Source organism: Aquarana catesbeiana, linkage group LG05 (assembly GCF_042186555.1).
Source record: "Aquarana catesbeiana isolate 2022-GZ linkage group LG05, ASM4218655v1, whole genome shotgun sequence".
Lineage (NCBI taxonomy): Eukaryota > Metazoa > Chordata > Amphibia > Anura > Ranidae > Aquarana > Aquarana catesbeiana.
In genome coordinates, this window is record NC_133328.1 from 617454390 (window position 1) to 617467094 (window position 12705).

Sequence of the window (12705 nt, forward strand, 5' to 3'; positions counted from 1 at the left end):
ATACTACGTTTTGTAAAAAAAAGGGGTTACACAATATATATATATAAATACACACACTTGTAGTGTTACAAGAGGAACATGCCCGATCAGGGGCACATACTAAAATATTGACTGACGCGTTTCGAAGAAAAAAACCTCTTCATCAGAGCCTTGAAAGGTGAAAACCAGTCTGTGTAGATACATGGACCCACACATATGCACATGGGAAGGAATGGCTAGTGGGGAGATTTAACAAGTGTAGAAAGGTTGCTTCTCCTTAACTCCAAGGGTCCTATTTATGTCTGCTGATCAGCGCTGTTCACCCCTTTGATTATACCATTATTTTCCAATACTGCCCTAACCCTCTTGGACATGGAAATCACCAGAGCTTCACAGGTTGCCACTGGAGTCCTCTTCCACTCCTCCATGACGACATCACGGAGCTGGTGGATGTTAGAGACCTTGCGCTCCTCCACCTTCCGTTTGAGGATGCAGACATGCTTGGCCAGTCCATCAAGACACACTTGTCTTTGTACTCCTCACCTGGTTGCCACCACACACGCTTGACACCATCTGAACCCAATATGTTTATCTTGGTCTCATCAGACCACAGGACATGGTTCCAGTAATCCATGTCCTTAGTCTACTTGTTTTCAGCAAACTGTTTGCGGGCTTTCTTGTGCATCATCTTTAGAAGAGGCGTCCTTCTGGGATGACAGCCATGCAGACCAATTTGATGCAGTGTGTGGGGTATGGTCTGAGTACTGACAGGCTGACCCCCAACCCCTTGAGCCTCTGCAGCAATGCTGGCAGCACTCATACGTTTATTTCCCAAAAACAACCTCTGGATATGACGCTGAACACGTGCACTCAACTTCTTTGGTCAACCATGGCGAGGCCTGTTCTGAGTGGAACCTGTCCTGTTAAACCGCTGTATGGTCTTGGCCACCGTGCTGCAGCTCAGTTTCATGGTCTTGGCAATCTTCTTATAGCCTAAGCCATCTTTATGTAGAGCAACAATTCTTTTTTTCAGATCTTCAGAGAGTTCTTTGCCATGAGGTGTCACGTTGAACTTCAAGTGACCAGTATGAGAGAGTGAGAGCAATAACACCAAATTTAACACACCTGTTCCCCATTCACACCTGAAACCTTGTAACACTAACGAGTCACATGACACCGGGGAAGGAAAATGGCTAATTGGGCCCAATTTGGACATTTTCACTCAGGGGTGTACTCACTTTTGTTGCCAGCAGTTTAGACATTAATGGCTGTGTGTTGAGTTATTTTGAGGGGACAGCAAATTGACACTGTTATACAAGCTGTACACTCACTACTTTACATTGTAGCAAAGTGTCATTTCTTCAGTGTTGTCACATGAAAAGATAGAATAAAATATTTACAAAAATGTGAGGGGTGTACTCACTTTTGTGAGATACTGTATTTGTACCGTATTTATTTCGTTTTTAACCAGCACTCCTGCACACAAGAGGGAGGAATGTTCGCTCACATGTGTACCAGATTATTTGGAAAGAAGTGAAAAATATCAGCTGTCATAGGGAAGACTTGCTGTACTTCTCAAGAAATCTTCTCAAGAAATATGGAGCCGTACATTTCTACAGAATAAACATTTCCCCAGTCTGTGACGCTAGCTGTGCCATCACTATTATTATTTTAATTGTGAAATGAATGAATAACAAACTGATTATGCAGAGTCATGATCGTGGCGAGTCACTGTGTTTGCATATGAATAAATATATTTGAGATTCTGTATATGCTTTGGTCCCCTAAGGATAATTACTGAGAACATATTACTAACAGAAGCAGGCTTCAGAAGGAACCACAGGAGCTCATAAAATGATAGCATACTATTCCCATCCGCACAGGAGCTAATGCAAAACAAAAGGCACTCATAACACCAAGTTCCAAAATATTAGTCATGCATAGTGCACTATGGTATAATGTTATTCTTCAATATTATGATAATTTTATGGATATGTATAGTAATTTTGGCGAAAATTATTTTGCAGTGAATTTTTCACCAAAGGGAAAAATCTCAGTTTCGCTCATTGAATTTTCTTGAAAAATGTACTTTTTTCTTTATTTAGGGGTGTTTTTGGGGGGATGAATTTGGGGTAGTTTAGTTATTTAATTTTTCGTTCTTAATACATCTGTTTTTCCTTTTTTGGGGAGAATTTGATCAATATTTGAGCATTGTTATCTTTTTTTTTTTTAATTTTTCTTATTTGTGAATGTAAAATAAAATAATATAAAAAAAATTATATAAATATAATAAAATGAAATAATGTAAAATAATAAGGCTAATAAGAGGTATTTTTGGACACAAGAACAGGTCCAAGATAATTAAAAGAGGGTCTTTAAAGAGTAATGCCACGTACACACGGTTGGAATTTCAGCCCGCAAAAGACAGATGAGATTTTTTTCGTCGGAAAATGCGACCGTGTGTATGCTCCATCGGTCATTTGCTGGCGGAATTCCAGCCAGCAAAAGATTGAGAGCATGCTCTCAATTTTTCGGTCGGGAAAAGTTCCTATCCAGAAATACGATCGTCTGTGGCAATTCCGCCGCGCAAAATCCCTACGCAAGCTCGGAAACAATTCGATGCATGCGCGGAAGCATTGAACGTCATTTTCTCGGCTCGTCGTTGTGGTGGATGTCACCGCGTTCTTGACAGTCGTAATTTCAGCGAACTTTTGTGTGATCGTGTGTATGCAAGGCAAACTTGAGCGGAATCCCGTTGGAAAAGCCATCATATCTTTTTCCAACGAGAAAAACAATCGTGTGTATGCGGCATTACTCTACTTTTTGTGTTTTCCCAGATTTTCCCAGAACAGTAGCTAGACAGGGCGGTCAGGTACAGAAGATGAATGTTTGGTGAAACTCAGAGCCATTCTGAAGGTAAGCTGAGGCCATTCAGTTACTTTGAAAGTTGTCTAAAATGTCTTTGCATGTGGTAGCATGGGGGGTCAGCAAGCTGTCGATCGTGATCACGCCCCTGCTTCGCCGGTCCTTCTCTCCAGCCTCTGCTGCTCTCATCTTCACTGCAGAGCGGAGTGTGGGAGGCAGTTCAGTACTGAATGGAGAGAGGGGGTTGCGTCAGTTAAGCGTTCAAGTTAACCAGCAGGTGATTGGTTGCTAGGATACCGGGGGGTCCTAGCAACCAATCACTAGCTTGTTATTATGGAAAGTCAACTCCAACAGCTTCCACTCCCGCCCTCCATCTAGTACTGTGCTGCCTCCCGCTCTCCGCTCTGCTGTACATAGGTTGTAAGGAGAGTGCTACCACATATAGTTACATAGTTACATAGTAGGTGAGGTTGAAAAAAGACACAAGTCCATCAAGTCCAACCTATGTGTGTGATTATGTGTCAGTCAGGTGGGGTGACTTCGGGTGATGTGAAGGGGGCAGAGGACACTGTTTTGGGGGGGGGGGGGGGGGTGATGTGAAGGGCACAGGACATTGCTATTGAGAGAGAGGGGGGCAGAGGACACTACAGTGCAGGGATGATGTGAGGGGGGCACTGCTATGGGGGGCAAAGGACACTACTGTGTGTGGGGGGGGGACACTACTGTGGGGGGAGGGGGGGGCAAGTACATTACTGTCCACTTTCATTCACTGAATTTCAGTTCTTCCAAATTATGGAGGCTCAGCATTACATGTGGGCATTACCTAGGGTGGTCTAGATGCCTAGAAATGCCCCCTCCTCCAGACTGACATCCACTAATCAAGGCATTTTCATATTTGCAAAACTCCTTCCAAGAACCAACCCACTGCTTGCATCAGGGTTGAGGGCTCTTGAGAGGAATACTGGAGCAGGATGCTGTAATATTCTGTTATGTACAGCATCCTGATAGACCTTCCCACTAACCATGATCTGTCTGCATTGCATAGAGAAGCACAGAATCCCAGTGATGTCACTAGGTCTAAAGTAAGGTAGATCTTGAACATAGAGTTTGTAAATTGATGGGGGGGCAGGAAGGAAACACATATGCAGATTAAATTTAAAATAATAAATTACTTCTAGCTATTCTTATGCATAATATGAAAAAAATACCTTTCTGCCTGTGCTGGAAAAAAATCATACTGCAAACATTTACTCTGATCCTAATCTCAGTCCTGTGTTGCAAGATATACTGCACCCCTGGCAAACTGCAGACCTTTGCTTCCCTTTATCAAGCCCTTGAGGCATTATTCCTGCCACTGACACCAACAATGGGGCATAATCCCTGCCACTGACACCAACAATGGGGCATAATCCCTGCCACTGACACCAACAATGGAGCATAATTCCTTCTAACTACACCAACTATTTCTCCCCCTAATACCAAAGATCTGGCATTGTTTACTCCCACCGGGCACAGTCTAGCCCCCCTAAAGTCTTTTCTTTAGAAAGTTTGGATACCCCTGCTTTAGACAATAGATTAGTGTGCTGATCCATATTTATTGCTACCAGCATGGTAAAGCTTCCAACTAACTCATCCTGCTGGTCAGACATAGCTCGATAGCTAAGAGAAAAGGATATATAGGTCTGAAATGGGTAGGAGTTTTCCTTTGGTCTCATGGAATTCCTTGTCAGGGTTCTGGTTCTTCAACCTTCCCCTGGAAGCAGTACAGTCTCTTGGCTGGGATTTCCTCCTACGCATGCACAAGATTTGAGATATATGAATCCTAGATATCTGTGCTAACTGCTGAGTGACTGTTGGGAGGGGAGCAGAGGGAGCTGAATCATTGCTTCGTGGGGAAGGGAGCAGGGTCAGTTGAGCTGCTGAGCCAATGTTTGGGGGGGGGGGGGGGTAATGCATACCTCCCAACTTTTTGAGATGTGAACGAGGGACACCTATTAGCAAATGTATGTAGGCATAGGACACACCCCCTGCCACGCCCCTTAAAGGAAAATTATACAAAAAGATATTAGTTAAACCCACTAGTGCTTTATTTTTACCACTACTATTCCTTTATATTGGCTTTTGAAGTTTACAGCAATTTAGAAATTGGATGAAAGGTTTAGCACAGGGAAACACTTTTTGAAAAATAAAAAGTGCATTTTATATACAACTATATAGATCAGAGCAAAATGAGGGACAAATGAGGAGGAAAGAGGGACAGAGGGACTTTGTTCCAAATCAGGGACAGTTGGGAGGTATGGGTAAGGGAGTAAAGTGAGATGAGCTAAGATGGTTGGGGAAATTTGAACATGACTGCAGTCAGGCTGCACTACTTATGGTTATGATGTTGTTCCCCTCGGCTCCTCTAACTTTGTAGTGTGTTAAAGCAGAATTCCAGTTTTTGTAGTTATTACAAGTCAGCAGTTACAAAAAGTGTAGCTGCTGACTCTTAATAAACGCACACTCACCTGTCCCAGGATCCAGCAATGTGATCTCCTGCCTGAACCCCTACTTCTCTCCCTCACCTCTTCCTGGGGCCGGCATTTCAACTGTGGGCACCCAGCTTGCGACTTCACAGCCGGGTGCGCACTGTAGTGTGCATGTACTAGTCACGCTGCGCCTGCTGAATGGTCTAGCAGTTTTCTGGGACCTGTAAAGTGAGGGAGGGAGGGGGAGAAGAGAACTTCCACTCGGAAATGGAAGTGGGTACCGGTCAAAACTAGGTACCCACTCCCCCCCAAAAAAGTTACATGCCAAATGTGGCTGGGGAGTGGGGGGGGAATGCTTAAAGCAGAACTTTCCCTTTTGGGTGGAGCTCCACTTTAACCACTTGCTGACCAGCCGCTGCAGTTGTACTGTGGCAGAATGGCACGGCTGGGCTAAACGACGTTATATAACATCGCTTCGCCCTGTGGCCACTAGGGGCGCGCTGCTCGCCCCCTGAGCCGATGCGAGTGCCGGGCTCCCGCGATCGCCGCTGACACACGGAGAATCTGGATCTGTGTGTGTAAACACACAGTTTCCGGTTCTCTGAGGGGAGAAAAGACTGATCGTCTGTTCATACAGAGTATGAACAGCGATCTGTCATCTCCCCTACACAGTCCCCTCCCCACTTCAGTTAGAACACACACTAAGGAACACAATTAACCCCTTGAGCGCCCCCTAGTGTTAACCCCTTCACTGCCAGTGAAACTTTTACAGTAATCAATGCATTTTTATAGCACTGGTCGCTGTATAAATGCCAATGGTCCCAAAAATGTGTCAAAATTATCTGATGTGTCCGCCATAATGTCGCAGTCCCAATAAAAATCGCAGATCGCCGCCATTACTAGTAAAAAAATAAATAAATAAATAAAAATGCCATAAAACTATCCCCTATTTTGTAGACGCAGTGCCGAATCGCAAAAAGTGCTCTGGTCAGGAAGGGGGTAGATCTTCCGGGGCTGAATCGGTTAATAAACAAGAATAGGTGGACATGTGAAGGTATAGTTTGTTATGTAGAAAAAGGGAGAAAGCCGGCAGCTCGATCTTCTGCGATTAGTATATTTACTATAGCAGGTGAAGTACAAAATAATACAAGGGCTTACGCATTTTGGCATATAGCCTTATTCATGGCTATGAATAAGGCCATACACGAAACGCATTAGCCCTTGTATTATTTTCTACTTCATCTGCTATAATAAATTTACTAATCGCAGAAGATCGAGCTGCCGGCTTTTATTCCTTTTTCTATGTTATGCCTGGGTGCAGGGAAGACACCCTAAGCCAGCGCACAGACTGATCACCACATCGGGGAATCAGACCAGGTGTCATCTCATTTCATATAGTTTTGTTATGTGGGACCAACCAAGAGGCACTCTGGGAGACTCTGGGTTTTCCTGCTCCAAGTGGACTTGTTATGGCTAAGCATCGGGTGTCTTCTGAAAATTCACAGAGTTTTTGATGACTGGCGAGATCATAAGTGTGTTTGGTTGTTATTAATGAAGGGTATGCAATGTGTTAATCAGCTTCTTTGTATACATCAGTGTTTCTCGACCTTTTTTTCAGTCAAGGCACCCTTTAAAATTATGTACAGTCTTGAGGCACCCCATTCTAAAATGTAAAAAAGCTATTCTAATAATTTTACATAATGCAGCAACATCCACACACGTAGGACACCCAACGTTTGAGGTGATTTATTCTTCTAAAGCACATACGCTTTTGTACACTGGTACTGACTAGTATTCCAATGTTTCTCTTCTCCCTTAATTTCTCTCCATCAGTCAGCTAATGTGACCCCAGTGCTGAGGGTGAGGGGCAGAGGAGGGTAAAACAAGGATACTGTGGAGTTGACAGACATCCTCCTTATCAACTGATGACATCATTGGTTGTTAGGATGCCAATGCTCAGAAAGTCATAATGGTGCATAATGAAAACCTGTGGCTTTTGCCGCGTACACACGAGCGGACTTTACGGCAGACTTGGTCCGGCGGACCCGAGTCCGTCGGATAATTCGATCATGTGTGGACTCCAGCGGACTTTATTTTCCCAAAAGTTCGACGGACCTAGAAATGAAAAATGCTTCAAATCTTTCCGATGGACTCGAGTCCGGTCGAAAAGTCCGCTCGTCTGTATGCTAGTCCGACGGACAAAAACCAACACTAGGGCAGCTATTGGCTACTGGCTATGAACTTCCTTGTTTTAGTCCGGTCGTACGTCATCACGTACAAATCCGTTGGACTTTGGTTGATCGTGTGTAGGCAAGTCCGTTCATTCGGAAAGTCCGTCGAAAAGTCCGCCAGACCTAGTCCGTCAAAGTCCGCCCGTGTGTACGCGGCATTAGTGTAGCTAAAAGGCAAGCTTCATCCACCTGCTGGCTTGTATACAATTTTTGACAAATTGTTAGACATTTTGCCAAGGCACCCCTAAAGAAACCTCCAGGCACCCCAGTGTGTCTGGGCACCTTGGTTGAAAAAGGCTGGTATACATGATTAACATTGGTAGGACCACCTATACTAGGAGGTTCTTTAGTGAGGAAGTTGTTATTAAGTCTATAGCAGTGGTCTCCAAACTGTGGCCCTCTGCTTGCCTTTTTCCGGGCCCTTGGGGCACTATCCCTCCCACTGATACGAGACACTACTCTGCCATCTGACACCAGCAATGGGGCACCATTTCCCCCCCTGACACCAAAAATGGGGTACTATTCCTCCCTACGATACCAATGATGGGGCACTATTCCCCCCCCCCCCAATACCAAATGTTTACTCCCACTGATGCCAGGAAAATCTCCACTCCCGCTGACCATAGTCAGGTCCTCCTAAAGTCTGAAGGACAATAAACTGGCCCTTTGTTTAGAATGTTTGGAGACCCCTGGTCTAAAGGAATGAAAAGATAAATGATAAGAAGGGATGAATATGTATCAAGCAAGCCAAAGGATAAAGATATAAGGATAGTGACCTAGAAAGATTTGAAGTGTCTAGGAGGCTGGAGAAGAAAGGTTATATATAGAGAAGAATGGGCAGGCCACCCTGCCAGAGGGCAAAGCTCTTCATGGTCTGTTATGTCATACAGTAAGCAAATTATTTTGGCATCACTACTAAGCTGCAGATTGTACAGTTTCTGCAAGGTTTGCCCGAAGCTGCCCAAAATACAGAGACGACTAAAATCCTGGATCCCATCATGCTGCTTTCGATCTCATTTTCTGGGAATGACCTTTTCCAGTCAAGGTAACGACCCTTATGATTACTTTGTACTGAAGCAAGCCGGCATTTATACAGCAACGCTCTGAGAGGTAAAAGGTCTAATTGGACATTACCTGTTTTCCACTTTATTACATTGGTGCTTTTTGGCTCCAGGTGCAATCATTTGCTTTTTATGTATCAGCTCTGATGCCTGAAATACACAAAGGAAGAGAATACTTAGCAGAAATGCAAAATTTAGTGGAAATGCAGATACTCAACTGTATATAGAACACACTATGTTTTTGGGTTGGTTAGAATTTGGAGAAAGACTGGCTAGGGTCAATATATTTTAGAAGGAAACATTATCATTATCTTGAATTTCACACTGCTGTACACAAGCAAGCATAAAACATAATATTGTCAATCCACAAACATGGAGGAGTTATTGTGTTAAGTAGACATATGTGGTTTGCAGGGTGGATAAAAATCAATAATTTATAAAAATAAAAAATTAAAAAAAATCATATTTTTTTTTTTATTTAAATCATATTTTTTTTTTATTTAAATCAGATTTTTTTATTTAAATCGGATTTTTTAAATATTTTTTTAAATTTATTTTAATAAAATGCTTTTGTAGTAAAAATCTATTTAAAGATAGTTTTCTATTTAGGATACATTAATCATTTAGTTTATTCAGCATGAAATGGAGCTTAGTTACTGTATGTAGCATGAGGCTATATATTCTGCAATATTTACATTTTTTGTAAACTCATTCAATGAATCCAAGCTCTACAAGCTGAGATAACATGCACTGCATTGATGTATTCACACAATTTCACAGTAACCATGAGATCTCATTGTTTTGCAAATCTACAAACCGTATGATTGAATCAGTTCTGATATCGCTGTTTTACTAACCTGACAGCTTATTATTCTAAATAGGAAACCTTCATTTTGTTTGCAAATAAAGATTCTAACTACTAGCAAGAATGAGTCCTTACATTTAAACAGAACCTGTCATTTCAGATCTATCATGACAGCGCTTGTTAGCGGGCATCCACTCCCCTGCTGCCGCCACATCCCTCACCTTGCTGTGTCACTGCCGCGTCACCAGCCGTCCCATTATAGTGAATGGGACTGTCGGTGAGTAAACAGCGGGTCAGAGGAGGAGCCGCTACGGGACAGAGATGACAATTGCTCTTAAAAATTATGATTTAAATCGAGTTGATTTAAATCAAATCCACCCTGGTGGTTTGTTTCATTCCGAACTGAAATTCAGACATATTTATCATTTTTTGGAAATTCAAATGTAACAGAATTTCCAAATTACAAAAGTAAAGAATTTAAACAAATCCTAAATAACTAATCAAAATTTCGGACACAATTAGAATAGTTTAGTCGAATTTGAATAGTTTTAGAATCAAATTAAAATTTCCGAAGAGAATTAAATAGAACAGAAAAAAAGGAATAGAATATAATAGAGTAAAACAGAACAGAAAACAAAATAAAATAATACAAAAAAAATAGAATAGAAAAAGAAAGGGATAGAATAGAAAATGAAAGAACAGAGTAAAAAAGAACAAAACAGAATAAAAAATAAAAGATCAGAATAAAATAGAAAGAATATAACCATCTTCTGAAATTCAAATTTCAAATAGAATAAATGCAAATTTGAATATAATAGAAAAGAATAGAAAACAAAAGAATATAACCATTTTCCAAAATTCAAATAAAAAAAATTTGAATTAGAACAGAATAGAAAAGAATAGATTAGTATAGAAAAGAATAGAATTAAAAACACAATGGAATAGAATGGACTAGAAAGACTACAACCATCTTCCAAAGTTCGAATTTCGAATAGAATAAATTCAATTTCAAATGGAATTTAATCAGAATTCAAATGCAATTCGAAAAATTCTAATTCATTTGAATTCAAATAAAACTAATTCCGAAAACAGATTAAAAGAATTAAACAAATTTAACTAAACCAATTTATGTAAATAACAAATCGAAACCAAACAAATTTTTTCGTTCTGCACATGTCTAGTGTTAGGGATTTTATCAGACAAATGTGCACTTCTAGTAACAATTTAGTGAAGGCCGTTTTCTTTTCAAGCATGACTGTTACCCCCATGCACAAAACCAATTTTATAAAGACAGTTTGTTGACTAATGTGAAGAAACTGGAGTGGCCTGCACAGAGCCCCTGACCTCATTCCTACTGAACACCTTTGGGATGAACTGGAAATCCATCTGCAAGCCAGATCTTTCCATCCAACATCAGTACCTGACCTCACAAATGGTCTTTGAGTAAATGGGCACAAATTCCCACAAATACACTCCAAAATCCCTTCCTAGATGAGTGGAGGCTGTTATAGCACCAAGGTAGGACTAGCTCCATATTAACCACTTGCCGACCTGCTCATGCAGATATTCTGCGGCAGGTTGGCTCTCCTGCACGAACCAACGTACCTGTACGTCGGTCCGTGCAAGGAGGATAGCAGGCGCGCGTGTGCCCGCGGGTCCCGCGGACTCGAGGAGGAGAGGCAGAATGGGGAACTGCCTATGTAAATAAGGCAATTCCCCGTTCTGCCTAGTGACATGATACAGATCTACTGTTCCCAGTGATTGGGAACAGTGATCTCTGTCATGTTCCAGTAAGCCCATCCCATCCACAGTTAAAACACACACTAGGGAACACAGTTAACCCCTTGATCGCCCCCTAGTGTTAACCCCTTCCCTGTCAGTGTGATTTTTACATTGATCAGTACATTTTTACAGCACTGATTGTTGTAATAATGTCAATGGTCCCGAAAAAGTGTCATTTGGGGTCAGATTTGTCCGCCGCAATTTCGCAGTCCCACTAAAAATCACAGATCGCCGCCATTACCTGTAAAAACAATTAAAAAAAAAAGAAGTCCCTAAATCCATCCCGTAGTTTGTAGACAAGATAACTTTTGCGCAAACCAATCAATATACGCCTATTGCAATTTTTTTACCACAAATTTGAGAAGAATATATAAATTAATGAATAAATTATTTTTTTGGGATATGTATTATAGCAAAAAGTAAGAAATTTCTATTTTTTTTGTTGGTATTTTTTTTTTTTTATAGCGCAAAAAATAAAAGCTGCAGAGGTGATCAAATACCACCAAAAGAAAGCTCTATTTGTGGGTAAAAAAGAACGTCAATTTTGTTTGGGTACAGCTAAAGCGACGCAGTGCCATATCGCAAAAAATGGCAAATCCTTCCGAGGCTGAAGTGGTTAATGCCCATGGCTTTTGTGAACTGTGTTTATCTGTAGATGCTGGAACTATATTTAAAGGGTTTGGTAGCCCACTTTTATTGAAAGAAAAACAAAGTTCATTAACTTGCCCACGCATGGTGTTCCAGCTTCACACAAAACAGAATTAACCAAAAATGCTAAGCCACCCGGCTTTTAGGTCAGCAGCACCGCTGCTTGTTTCTGGTCTCCCCGACCTTAGGCTCCTCAGACCTTGCAGTACTTCTGCTCAGGCCCCACCGAATAGGGTTCTCCCAGCACCTTCGGGGTCTTCTACTTCTCAGGAACAAAGGTCTCCCTCCAGTCCCCTGTGTGGACTCGCTAATCACTATGGCTTTCTCAGTCTCTCCAGAACAGCGTAGCTGTCCTGACTTTCCCAGTTCTTTGGGCAAGAAGTCCCTCCAACATAGGGTCACATCTCCCAAGCAAGTCACCTCTCCTGGCTGGAGCACACCGCTATCTTCAGACACAGTCTGCGTCTCTGAATGCCAGCAACTGCTATGAGCTATGCTCAGATCTGGCTTATAATGATCCTGACCACCTGTGCACTCACAGAGGCTCTAGGTAATTAACAAAGCCCGAGCACAGGACTGAAAGCTCCGTCCCACCCAATACTATTTGGAGCCTTCAAGCTTCCAGTTCCGATCTGGACTTACTAAATCCAGAGAAAAACCAAGACAAAGTTTTCTCTGCTCGCAATAAGCCTGCTTACACTTCTCAAACTGACTCTTTGAGAGACCGGTTTCCATTTTAAACCCATTTATAAAGTGGCAGGGACTCCCACACTTTAAAATGGCCAATGTTCAACAAGCTTAAAGCGGTGGTAAACCGCCAGAAAAAAAAAAGTGCCCCCCTGCAGGTCTAATGCTGGCCATACACT

General features: G+C 42.0%; 1 protein-coding gene across 1 annotated transcript in view; it reads right to left on the reverse strand.

Annotated features, from left to right (window-relative positions):
* Nucleotides 1-12705, reverse strand: part of DNAAF11 (dynein axonemal assembly factor 11) — a 151224-nt gene that overhangs the window by 11919 nt on the left and 126600 nt on the right. The window contains 1 exon segment of the mRNA XM_073632267.1: nucleotides 8678-8754. Coding sequence (XP_073488368.1) covers nucleotides 8678-8754 — 77 coding nt within the window.